This window comes from Falco rusticolus, chromosome 5 (genome assembly GCF_015220075.1).
Source record: "Falco rusticolus isolate bFalRus1 chromosome 5, bFalRus1.pri, whole genome shotgun sequence".
Taxonomy (NCBI): domain Eukaryota; kingdom Metazoa; phylum Chordata; class Aves; order Falconiformes; family Falconidae; genus Falco; species Falco rusticolus.
In genome coordinates, this window is record NC_051191.1 from 44821051 (window position 1) to 44835037 (window position 13987).

The 13987-nt window shown below is 37.5% G+C and overlaps 1 protein-coding gene across 6 annotated transcripts in view; it reads right to left on the reverse strand.

The window, feature by feature from the left end:
- Positions 1-13987, reverse strand: part of ANO4 (anoctamin 4) — a 204656-nt gene that overhangs the window by 59898 nt on the left and 130771 nt on the right. For all 6 annotated transcript variants that reach the window (XM_037390179.1, XM_037390178.1, XM_037390177.1 and 3 more), the window contains 2 exons: positions 13083-13127; positions 8286-8417 (listed from right to left, as the gene is read on the reverse strand). In XM_037390179.1, coding sequence (XP_037246076.1) covers positions 8286-8417; positions 13083-13127 — 177 coding nt within the window. The remainder of the gene's footprint in view (positions 1-8285; positions 8418-13082; positions 13128-13987) is intronic.

Consider the following 13987-nt stretch of genomic DNA (forward strand, 5'->3'; position numbering starts at 1 on the left):
TACCAATAATATTAACCTATTTTCCTTGTAATGCAAGGTTATTTGGCCATCTGTTACCATGCATATTGCAACCATAGGTAGTTATTTCAGCAATTTTTCTGGACAAGTAGGTTAATAGGTTTTCTACATTTAGACATTTCTGTTTTTATGAGTCATGAATGAAAAAAGGCAAAAATAAAGCATTATGCAATATTAAAAAGAAATAAGAACTACTTGTTTAAACAAACACTTCCATCATTTGCATGTATTTGTAAATTTAGCAATTTTGATCTCATGTGTCCAAGAAGGAACTGCCAGATGTGTCTGTGAAGCAGATGTCAACACCTCAGTATAACTGCCACAAAGAACTCTGCCTGTTCCAGAACCAGCTGAAGCAGTCCTAAAACATGTGTGAGTATAAGAGGCTCTTCTCAGCCCATCCTTGTGCCAGTAAAAGGCATCTGAGGGCAGGAGCGACAACTCACCATGGCTAGATCTCACCATGACTAGGCTAGGCCAAGAACATGTCCTTCAGCATTTTCCAACATTGCTCATGGAGACATGGATGCAGCAGAGATGCTAAAGTTCACCAAAGATGAAAAAGAAGTGCCAAAATGAGTCCTCTGGATGTCCTGTCCATCCCTAAAAATGTCATTGTTTTGGAATGGAATTGCATTTGGTAAAGGTTAAAAAAAAATCCTCACCTATTTTTCAATATAAAAAAAACCCAACTTTTTTTTTTTTAATCCATTTAATTCAAATACTCAGATTATTTCTGTGAAAAGGTCTGTAAAGTAGCCCTAGAAAGAGCAGTATCACCACAACCAAGCAAACAGGGAGCTCTGGCACAGGAAACAGAAATAGGCAGACATGAGTGGGAGGCGTTGAAAGGTTGAGAATTTCTCAAGTAGTCGTAACTATGTGTTACAACATCCCAGTTAGAGGCTGACATAAATTAGGACAATGCCAGAGAGGTTTCAGTTTATCGTGAAAATCACAGGAGCTGCTCTTGTCAGGTGAGAACCACGTGGGTCAGTGTAGGACTTATCCCTTTCTACATGCTTTATGGACATTTCTTCCTCCAAAATTTTTGTGCTCCAGGTTGTCTTCTTTCTGAATGTGGGTGGCAAATCCATACTCACAGAATAGCCATCAAGGCTAATTCATGGTCTACAGCATGCAATGAAAAATTCTGAGGAGAAAGAATTTCTCAGTCTATGGAGAATCTCACCCTTCAAATTTCAGCTCACAGAGGTCAGAGCTGAAGACATTTCCAAACTAGGTGTATAGAAACATTCATCACACATTACTGAGCTATACACTGCATAAGGCAGAGGCTTTCTAGAGATATTTTTAACCCTTGCTACTTTAAGATCGAACAGTTTCCTCAGCTCTTCTGTTTCTGCTGCCTTTGTTAGAATTTCAGTGTGCTCAAGGGTTTGAATATTCATAAGAGCAATACAGCTTGTTTTCAGGCTCAGTAAAGACTTAGACTTTATTTAGGAGATAGTTCGTTGAAGGTTTTGATCACTTTGTTACCTCATTTGTAAGATAAAAAATAAGTAAGGATTAATACACTATTATTTTTATTACCTGTGAAGTTAATGTATAGGTAGATAATAAAGCCAGTGATCTGTTCCACAACAGTTATTACCATTAGCCTGGTCCTGTAAGTCTTATATGAGTGAGGTGTTCTTACTCAAAAGGAAAACCCAAATGAAGATAACAAGAGCACTTCTGGCGGGAAAGGTTCCAGAGTTGATTCCTAATTAAAGTCCCTTTTAAAAATGTCATTGTGGAAATATTGCTCTTACAATCACACTGTAAGCGACGTGAAGACTCAGTGAAGGTTAATTGCTTTGAAATTATATTTGTAGCTTTCTTAATTAGAGTCTGACTGGAGATTTCAAACTGTCTTTCCATGGATAACAAAGCACAGCAAACCTAACTGTCATCTAAAGAAGGCCCTCAAATTAATTGCCAATGAATTCCTGTTTGTACATTCTCTTTGGTAATTTTGCAGGTTGTACAAACCCTTTAGGGGTAAATTTAGCTCTTGAATCTTTGTGTAACACCCATTTGGAAAAAAAAAAATCAATTTATTTTTGAGAAACAAAAAGTAAGTACAGGCTATTTTCTGCTGTACTAGTAAGATATACAAGCTGCAAGCTGAACACCCATGGTCTGGTTATAAAGCCAGGACGTATGCATGCACATATCAATGGGCACCTTTTCTCCATGGGATACCCAGACACAAACATTTGATGTCTGACACTTACCATACCAAAAGGTATGTTCCAAGCAAATGCCTACTGCTGGAAACAGTACAAACTAAAACCACAGATGTTGTCTGAAGTCATACTAACTATATGAGAAGTGTATTCTTTAGTACAGAAAAATGCCCAATCCTCTGCACTCCCAGGGAAACCACTGGTGGTAGCTAGCTGTTGTTGGCTAAGACAACAGCAGGTTTCTGCCTTATTTAATATCAGAGAAAGAAAATCATCAGCTGTAGTAACAGCATAAGATGAGCTGGCAGTATTCCAGTGAGAATATTACCAAATGTCCCTGTTTATTTGTTTGAAAATGGGTGTATTATTATTATCAATTTCTGTTTATTTTCATTTTGCCTGAATTATAAGGCTGCAGCTGATCCACCTGTTTATATAAAAGAAAATGTTTATTAATGGTTATCAGTGATTTTTCACATCATGTGCCTAAAGCAAGATTGCTTTGGGATGAAGAATGTATTAGCGGCTTTGTCTGTTTCTTATTTGGCACATCATAACCTCAAAACCGCTGAAGTAAAATAGAGCTGTTAAAGTGCTGAATCTCTCCTCTACCTTCCTCTGCCCTTCCCCCCAAATCACCCTGCCACCCAAATCACTTCCTAATTTAAATTAGTTCACTCAGGAATATTCATCTGAGAGAGAATAAGCTTTATGTATTTTTCAGGAATGCCCTGTTTCATTCAGTTTGCCAGACAATTAAAACATTGAGAATCAGAGAGAATTAGAAAAGTCCATTAAAGGGCGTTTCCAAATTTTGTTGCACAAAGATTTGTTTAATGGCAGGAATCTTACAGAATTGTGTTTCCCTGCTTATAAAAAAGCTATTTGCAAATGTATAGTTATTATACTGTAAATGCATTTAAACACAAGAAGGACCATCCTGGTTCAAAACAGGTAAGTGTCCATGCAGTCCTGTGCCTCGTCTCCAGTGGTAGCAGCTCCCTGACCCATCCATGATCTTGGGGTGAAGCAGCTCAGGGGGACTTGGGCATAGATCATCTTGACAGGGATGGGATTTATTAGGGACGATCTGAGCATCCAGAGAAAGCTTAAAAATCTAACTCTTCCCTGAGAGACACCTATCTTAGAAATCTGACAAAGATACTGAACAAGATCCTTATGTACCCAAGGGAACATAGTATAAATGAGAATAACTCCATTAACTTCTGGTATGCAGGACCATTTTTTTTTAAAATTAATCCAGATACTGGCCTAATCCTCCTAATTATGTGAATTTTTAATCTAATTTTCACTGAAGTAGTAAATATTTATTTTTAAGTGGTTCATCCAATTATATATTAGATTAATATTTAACCAAAGAGTTTATCTCCTTTGGAAGAAAAAAAAAGGTGGTGGGGAATAGCTCCTGATACAAAGTTTGAAATCTCTAATCAGGAATTAAAAACATTTTCCTATGTAGTATACAGCTATCTAAGAAATTGCAGCTAATTACTACTGTTACTATTCCCAACTGACTAGCAGCTCACTACATAAAATAACTAAGATGCAGTAGAAAAGTAACTAATTCTCATCATGTCTGATGGAAAACATTTTTCACATACTGTGAACTGTGCATTCATGTAATAAATAATTTTCAGAAGAAATGCTTTGGCATAAATAAAGCCCTTCCCAGGCTGTGGCTGCAGGAGAGAAAGAATACTCTGAAGTCTATCTTAAAAATTATTATTTTGTATTCCACACAATTAAAAAGAAAATGTTTGCCTCAGCCACACAGAAGCTTCTTTCCTTCAAAAAGAGATTTCCTACTACTTAGGAAATAAGATTAATTTTGGTATTCTTTTTTACTGACAGCTTTGTGATATACCCTATAAAGTGTGCCATAATCCCTTTAAAACAAAACCTGAAAGCATGCTGCAAAAGTTATAGGAGTATCTTACAAATGTGATTCTTGCATTTTCTTCTTCACCTGTTTTGGAGGGAGGGCAGATGCTTAGCTGTGCCTCCTGAAAGAAATTTAGTTTTTTTCTGAAAGCTAGCCTTTCTCCACATCTGGCCTTTTCTATCTGAATAGGAAAGAAAAATGCAAGAAAGAAAAAGATCATCAATATGCTCTACTAAAATTGCACATATTCATTGTACATCAATATTTCAAAAATATTAATCCCTACTGAAAAAAGGTCTGATCAGGCCTTGCTGGTTTCAGTCTTAACTATTTTCCTTCCCAGACTCTGTGTGGTAAATATTGTCAGTCATCTGTCTTTCTATGCCTTTAAAAGAAGCTACCACAAATTAAGACCATGTTACAAACATCATCTGTATCAGACTGGAGACCTGGATGTGAAAACTGTAGCTGAATCAAAAAACATAAACTGCCAGTCTTTGATGAGGTGGAAAAAAGTCTGATGCTGCAAAGAAAGGAAGAAATGAGGAATTCCAGACCCAAATTGAAATACTGCAATATTTGGACAAACATCAGACATGGACAAGCTCATACAGATATTTAAGGAATAGTATTTTAAAAAACTAAAAGCACATGGACCCAGGAAAGAAGGATGAATTCTGCAACCTCTGGCTATGGTATGGGGCAAAACCTACAGCAAGGACACGGAAATCTTTGTTGAAAACTCAGTATATGGAGATTTATACTTCCAAGATGGTTGTATTTGTAAATGATTTACTACATGCTATTAAGCAATTGTTCAGCATATCCTGGAAAAACATTGATTTATGACAACACAAAAATCCTAGATATGTTCAACTGGCAAAAATACATATCTTGCTCTCCAGAAATACTTGTACAATAGCCAGAAAAATCCTCATTAATAGTGTAATTAAAATACTGATTATACATTTTAGGCTTCTGTGGCTATTTCTTAAATAAGTTTAATGTACTTCCCCATTCATCTCTTCTTCTCACTTAGGATTCCAGTTTTGCACGAAAATTTTATCTTTTTAGTATAAATTCAAAAACTGTACATAAGACCTGATAAAATGCAGACACTAGTGAAGTTTCTCAGCTACCACCTTAACACAGTACACAAGGACTGAAAGCCTTGCATTTATTCTCCATTCTCTGAGGACTTCAAGTACTCAACGTGTTACAAATATTTGCCTTCCTCAAAAAATGGCCCTATGTTGGATGAAAAGTCTTGAACAGCACTGAGGTCAGTCAGCTGAACACCGGTGTGGTACTGGGACCCTCCCTGTCCTGTGTGTGTTCTGTCTGAATCAGTTTTGTCACAACTGTGTGGTGGAAGGGGATTACATAGTCACATCTAAAAGCCCAAGTCTATGGAAGAGACCGTTACTGTTATTCTAGCCTACAGGATGAGGTACTTGAAGACAATGTGAACTCCACAAGTAACTGCCCATGACAATTATGTAGTCTCCATTATAATTGCATTTTAATGGCAATATGGTATGGTAAGAGCACTCTAGCAAAACCTTAACTACACCAAACATAAAGATGCATGGACTTTTCTTACCACCGCCAAACTGCAAGCTAAATTTTTGTAACATTATTGTAGATGATAGTTCTTCATTTCTGCAGCTCAAGAATTCCAGTATCTTCACATTCCTAAACCAGTATTGTGGGTCTCTGGGTTAGAAATTTAAATAAAAATCCTGAGAGTTGTTTTTTTTTTAAAATCATTTTATATTAAATTACTAACTTTTTTAGTTGTTAAAAAGCAAGTAAAAGCTTATGTAAATGCAACAGTGACAACTGAAAACTAAAGCTTTAATCTCATAAAGAGGCAGGATTTTATCAGCTTTGGAGCATTTCTGTTACTGTTCCGAGTAGGTGACAATTAATTATCAGTGCTGCACTTGTGAGGATTACTACATTTAGCAGTGGGTAGAGGTGAAAGAGAAATAATTTTCTCAGTGATCAAACCCTCATCTGGCACAACTGACTCAGACAAATAAGGTGCCACTCACAGTAATTGCTACATCATTTAATAAGTTTTAGGGTAAACATAAATGCAAAAATCCTTTTCTACTCATACTGATATCATAGGTGGGTATCTTTACTATTGGCTTGTTATATACAGATCTTTCAACAGGATGTTTATGTATATCTTGGAAGAAACAGCAATTTTCGCAAAGTAAGCAGAAATTTTGTACAAATTGAACTCCAACATAATACACTTCTTGACTGTTAACTGATACCGATAACCTTATTCTTCTTAACTCTACATTTTCTATCATTTGATACCTGTACTCCACAATCAAAGATCAAAAGCACATACTGAAGATGTTCCTGAAACGCTCTGCTTACCAACAAACCCTGAAATTCTTGAAACAATTAAAACGCCTGCATGCAACTCACTGTACAAATATTGAACAAGTCATTATATTTCAAAATTCTATTGAAGCAGAACAAGAGACACAGCCAACAGGCTGGAGCACGATGGGAAAACAAGAATCCTGTCAGAGCCAGCACTTTCTGGGAGGAGGGAAGCTCAGCCAGCATTTTTTCAGTCCCCACAGAGAAGGAAAGGAAGATTATACAGAAAGCAAAATGGAAAATGTCAGACCTGCTGGGGAGTAGAGCTTCAAAGTCTGCAATGATGTAAAAGAAGTGTCAAACAACAGTGGGGAATGTTAATGAAACTAACACAGTATTTAATAAATGCCTCCTGACAGTTTACCAACACAAGCAGGAGCAAGGCAGAAGAATGAAAATAACATTCTGGATCGTATACGCCAATTCTCCTTCCAGCTACAATACCCCTTTTTTATGTGCTGTAATTTTAAGGGAAGGTAGTAGTTAATATTACTATTAATAAAAATATCAATCCAGACATCCCATTTTCTTTATTTTTTTATCATCACTGATATATTCTCAAACTAATTTGCACCTACTTTTCCTCTTGCAGGACACAATAACTGCTCAAGTATTGGAAGGCTCTGTAGTCTGAACCTGATTGTCTGTTCAGGGCACAGACATGTAATGGAGATAACCATGGCTGGTGACTGGTGCTAGGAGCAGAGTTCTACTGAAATCTGAAATTCCCTGGAAATTTGCACCTGGGGTTTTTTTGTGTGATTTTTTTTTTTTTTTCCTGCTGTGTTTGGAAAGACACTACTTATGGCAGAAAATGTCTATTCACTCTGAGGCATTTAAGAGCCTTACACCAACTTGGCTCCTCTTTGAATAAAATCACATATTTCAGATTTTTAGACTTTGAGCTGCCTGTAACTCATTCTATGTTTTCTGTTAGTACCCTGGTCTGCTGCCTATTCTTCGTGATTTTGCTCCCAATTAGTCAATGATTGTTTCCCATTTCACAAACACTGTAACTACCCATAAGACACCCTCTTTCCTCAAAAACTGACAACCTTGAAAGTCAACATGGGATCTGAAAGTCAAATGGGGCTTCTTCTGTTTTGCATTTTGCAAGTGAATGAAGGCTTCTAGTAGTCAAATGATTTCTCTAGTGACATTGGTGCAACACCGGTGCCATTGGTAGGCTTGAGCAAGTGTCACTGGTAGGTCTTAACACTAGAATTTTGCAAGCAATTTTGTTTCCATAAAAGTGAAAGACAGAGAAATAATGCATCCCCACCCCCTGACATTCTCTGCTTTCTTTAGAGTTCTGCTTGTTCTACAGTCATAACTAGAAATGAAATGCAGTATCAGTTCATTTTGACTGTGCTAGAAGAACTGATTTTGATTATGCTAGACATAGAAATGCTGAAAAAAAAGTTTTATCACATCTTTAAGAGACAAAGAACAACTGCAATTCTGACCCAAGACAGAATTAGACATTTGACTACTCTAGGGATGTAATTGAAATTCCAGTGAAACAAAATTAATTTTTCCATTGATTTCCTTTAGCTTTGAGCAGGACATTTAATTATTAGAAATGTAGACATTTCTAGATAGAGACTTTATGCTCTCTCAGGACTCTCTATCTCTCCCTTTTTGTGACAAAGAACTGATTTGAAGCCACTAGTCTTTAAGACATGGACTAAGAAATTGATTTTTTCCAAGGTGAATCCAGAAGGAAAAGTTTTAATCTTGTAATTAAGATATAATAAAATACTCACTGATGGATCCTTTGTTGGCTGAATGGAGCAGTATAGCAGTCATTCTCCTCCAGATCTGGCAGTGTCTCCTTGTCCAGTTTCATTGGCTTTCTAGGTAACCATCCTCGAAACCTGCTTATTTGTTTCTCGATCCTGCAGCATATGAAAAGTGTGAGCATTTGAGACAGTGGTTTTTTACTACATTACAGAGCACTTACAAAGAACACATGCTAGCAAACTAGGCCACTTAATATTTACAGCTAGAAAACATGTAATATCTTTTGGACTTTTTCGAGGCAGACCAAATTATACATGCCAAACTTGATTATTAATAACCAGCTTTCAGAGAGGAGCATATTATTTTGTCTCAATGGAAAAGCAATGCTGATGGTACATGTTGCTGTAAATCTTAAGCCCAGTAAGCTCTTGGCAACTGTCTAAACCTTTATTTCTCAGCTTTTCAGTTCAAATTTCAGGCTTAACTGACACATTAGGCTTTGGACATATAGACATTAGAATAGCAGACTGTGACAGAAAGCTTTGGCAGCTAAACCACAGCAAGTTACATCTTTTAACTGCTCTTTGTGTGGATTCTTACCTTGATGCTATCAAAAATAGGCTATTTTGTTCATTTGGTTCAATTGTAGTGTCTTGCAATACTACAATCTCCATAAAACCAGAATACTCAGTGCACAGATTAACAGCTAAATGCTACACAGATTCTTACATTTAGAAGGTGAAAGCAAACCAAGATCAAGCTGGAGAAAAGGGAGATTTAACTGCAACTTCACTCATGCAAATATGCACACTGAAATGAAGGGAAAGGGAATAATCAGAGTTGATTGGAGAAGACAATCTAATTCAAATCCAAACTAAAATGTTATAATGAAAAATACATAAGAAAGATGAGGTATGTCTGGCACAATAAGCCCTACTCTCTTAGAGATTCCTAACAACTTCAAGTCCTAATCAGTGATCCCTGACTGTGAAAATCATAGACTACAAATTATGGACTATGCACATACTTCAGTCACTGGATGAATCTTTCCAGGAGTGGAGCTAAAGGGTGTGAATCAACATCCTTTGAACTTTAAGTCCAGTTCTGTATGAAGCTCAAGGACTGGAAATGTAGTTGTTTCTTTTCTTGTGACAGCAGTCAGCACAATAACTCTATGACCAGCAAACGTGAGCTCTGCACAGTTACTTTGAAGGAGGGCAATCCATACCCAAGCATCCGAGTGTGTGGGAAAATGACATGAAATTATTACCTACTTCCAATTTAAATGCATATAATATTTCCTGGAATATTCAGCCTTCTCCCATCAGGTATTTTTATTTTGGATAAGAAAGCTAATGCTAATTTTTAAACATGGGCACATTTCAAAATTGTAATCAAATTAGCCCTAATTGTTTTGGTACCATTTGTGTATTCCTGTTCTGGGAAGGGGCGGGGGCAAAAATCTGCTATCAGGACCATTTGAAAGAACTAGAATGTGTATGGGAACATAACATAAGACATACTAAATTAATCATAAACTCTACATGTACAGTGTTTGCACTGGCCCAGCAGTTCAGAGCACAAGAGGAGGTAGTTTGCAAATGTCTGTGTCTGAGTGCAGGCAAGATGTCGGATCTCAGGGCTGTAAAGGCCCTGACCAACCGTAAATCTCCAGTTGCAGCATCCAGTTGTCAGCCTTAAGCTAGGCTGTGCAGACACTGATAGGAATGTCAAGGGGAAAATAACTTCTCTACAGAGGAATTCCCTTGTCTCTTGGCCTCCAGATTTTCCTCTGTAAAGTCCACAAGCTCTGCATTACTGCATATTTGGTAGGCATAGTGACTCTGGATATGGAAAAGGGAAGAAAAATCAGGCAGAAACATTTTCTAAATATCCGTGCTTATTTGTTAACTGAAAGCATTTGAATTAATACCCTTGCTAACCTGCAATCCTTTCCCATTCATCCTGCAAATCAATGTGCACATTTGAGATACCCTTGCTGCAGGTTTATCACACCATGCATGCATGCACACCGGAACAGAGTGCTTTCCCCACTTAACAGCAATGCATTATTCATGTTGGCTTCTCACTGAGTGTACCCAGAATTTGACTAGTTTGCCGCTCCCAAGGCTCAGATTACTTGGCATGCTCACTGAGCCTGCTGGCAAACAGGTCTGTGAAGGTTGTGAAGCCTTTCTGCAAGGCCCAGAACATACAGTACAGCCATCCCTAGGGAAAAAAAACTAGTTATCTCCTTGGAGAAGAAAAATGACCAGATTCTTAAATTGCCTCCAGCTCACTCCAACAGTGCCATCAGCCAGCAGCACAGGCTTTGTACTCTACAGGAGCATCTCTGAGAAAAAAAGCTGAAAGAGTGGTGTTGGTGCTAACAAAAACAGACACACAGTGTTAAAAATCTACTACACTTTATCACTTCAAGTCTTATCCGTGCCTCACTTTCCCTTATGTAGAAGTTTAAATACTGAATAGGGGAACAGTGTTTGGAAAGCAGAGCAACCTACACAAGAACAATGGAGTACATGGAATGATGAGGCACTGCTAGCCACAGTGACAGAGGAGTGGAAGATATGGTAATAATCTCCTTCTTAAATTCCTTCTTTAAAAACACTTGTTAGCCTCATAAGGCAAAATATTATTGTCTTAATTCACACAGTGTCTCAAAGACAGTCTCTTCAATCCTGCCCCCGCTTTCCAAGTCCAGTCTTTACTCAGTATCCTCTTTCTGAAGATACGTACTGTGCTTAACTCACACAAAGAGTTTCACAAATAATTTCAAAGAAACTGTTTTCTCACTAGGAAGTGGGGTAGGTATAGAATAATTTTTCAAAGGAAACAGGAGGTTAGGAAAATTAAAAATATGTTTTGGATCGAGACAAATTTTTATCTGTGGGTCAGCTTTGATAGAGCTTTATGTATATTGTAGTGCTAGATACTGTCTTAGTTCAGTATTTAACCACTGTTAAGGTTAAATACTGTATAGGTACCTGACAACCCTCCTTGCCTCTTAAAATGTATTAGGGGAGTTTTGTTATTTTAAATATTGAGATCACCAGAATTTTTCAGAAAGAAAATTCAAGTCAGGTTGACAAGTTGCAAGTGATCCACTTTGGGGTTTGCCTTGTAAAAAAAGTCCTCTTTAAAATAAATATTGCCCCAATGTCAATGTAATGTTCAGCATAGCTCAAAAAATGGACCAAAGCTTCAATTACTTGTAATCTTCACTGAACTAGGAGTAGAGGATATATATACACTTTTATTGAAGCTGTATATCTCAATTTCACATGTATGAAAATAAAGCTGAATATGTTTTCTTTTTTCCCCACTGGGACTATTTGGTTATAGCTTTTCCACCTCAAGTAGCTATTTATAGACCTGAACATAAAATAAAAATTTAATTTAGCCAAGTGTTCTCATCATTCAGGAACTCAGATACCAGCAAAAGATCACACCTCTTCCCATACTGCCTTCAAATCACATCCTGACTCATAAGAAAATGAATGTAAAGCAAAATTTCATACACTACACATAAATGTTAGACTCTTCACCTACTCCTTCCTATCTACTGCTTTAGTCAAAGCAGCCATGTCTTAATTAAAATCAAGACAAATTCCAAAGTTAACAGCTGCTATAGTAATTATTGTAAGGTGGGGATGGAAAGTGGGGGAGCATCAACAAGCTTCAGAAGAATTGTGTGCTGACTAGGTAAAATGCCTTAGCTCCACAAAGTGTCCATTTAGTGCTTAATAATATAAGAAAGCAAATACTATAATGTGAGATCAATGCTGGTACTCTCAACTCACCAGCACACTGTGATGGAATTTAATATACAAAATGCTTTTTATACAGAAGAGTGAGAATATGTGATTTACTTTCCCATGGGTGTTCATCTAATGATGTTATCTGCAAAGTGATGCAGTTGTTTACTCTAAAATGCAGATTTTTCAGATTTAATTTTTTTCTCTCAGAGATTCATGGGAATATTTCCACTGACGTCAGAGTGACACAGTAAATCAAATGCTAGAATCTTTTGAAAACTGCATCAACAACACTGTGGCATTAAATGCCAACATCTGATCTGGTCTTTGCCAAAGCCTATATATCTTTCAGGCTTTCTGGAGACATTTTAATTTGATTGTCCAAAGTATCAAAAAGAAAATGCAAACTGCAACATTGGAAGTTTTTCATTGCATTAAGTCAGACATAAACCAGACAACAAACATAACCTTAAAGATATTTAATAATTGAGTGAAAACACTTCAGAGATTCCTGAAAAATGCTCGTCTCTCAAGCTCAATAATGTTACACCAGAGATGAACTTGGTTCATTGCCTTGCTATCTACCAACAAAGTACTAGGCACCCTTACAGACAAAGTCATAAATAAATAAATAATGCCACTGCTATTACAAGTAAGCAAGGTGCATGGAAATAGAAAAAAAAAAAAGCAAAAAAAGCTGTAACTGTGGTATTTTAACCCCAAGAAACTCCCTAATAAGCCACACGAAAAGAGATAGTGTTTGCATTAACATACTTAATCTTCTTTAGAAGACTCCATCAATCAAAAGATATTTCCTTATTCCTAAAAAAGGCAACACCAATAAAATTAACCTCTTTCACAGTGCAGGTGCCTTAAAAATTCAACTTCTGTATTTGTTTTTGAAGGTGTCATAGTGTGTAATTACTCCCTCCACCCTTTACACAAATGCAGCTAAAAACCTTTTCTTGCAGCCTGACATCAACCATTATTTTTATTATTGGGTCAAATGAACATAAACTGGACTGGCATCAGACTTCTACTCACCTATTCATGAACTTGTATCGGCGGTGCAGGTAATAGATTTTTCTCCTGGAAGAACAGCAAAAATGAAGCCAGTCGAGAAGAAAACCCATCGTCAGTTACAGTATGAACTAGCAAGGAAGGAAAGGAGATTGAAGACAGAAGCCTGTAAGAGGTGGAGGAAGAGACTAAAAGAGAGATTAACAGAACTGTCACAGGAAGCCACACAAGCTCTGGTGGCATTTGAATTGCAAGATCATCATAATTTTCCCATTGTCTTCTCCTTTTCTGCTATTTGTCATGTGTGAAGGTTGGGGACCCAAAGATGTTTCTGTTTCAAAGTAGTCCATAAACTGCTGCAGGAATTCTATAAGACTGATACAAACATGGATAAATTATCTCACACCCACTAGTGAATTCTTAAAGCTGTATTTGGTGAAAAACAAGGGGGAATCACTTAGAAAAGCCAGGAAAGCAGTACCTGATGCTGCAATATGCCATAACACATGCAGTACCAACTGGAACCAGTGCTTGCTCTTGGAATAACATCCCTTGAAACAGAATATAGGCTACACAAGCAAATGAACATGTTCTTGGCACTACCACCACCCCTGCCATGTATGCAGCCATTCCCTCTGCCCCCTCATACAGGCACAGCTGATTTCTGTTGTCAGTGCAATAAGCTGTGTGGGAGTACACGCAAGTGAGCAGACAAGGGTGCATGAGCAGACACATGCTGACCACACTCTTGGCCTGCTTCCCAACCAGCCCTGCAGGGCAGAGTGGCCCCTGTGGAGATTCAGAACAGCGAGTCCACCTCACAGCCTACTCTGCTGCTGGCAGCTCTTGTTCTCCTCACACATGCCTATAACACCACAGCTGTCAGGATTTGACCCTTCACCTTCAGCAGAGAGATCACATCTTTATGA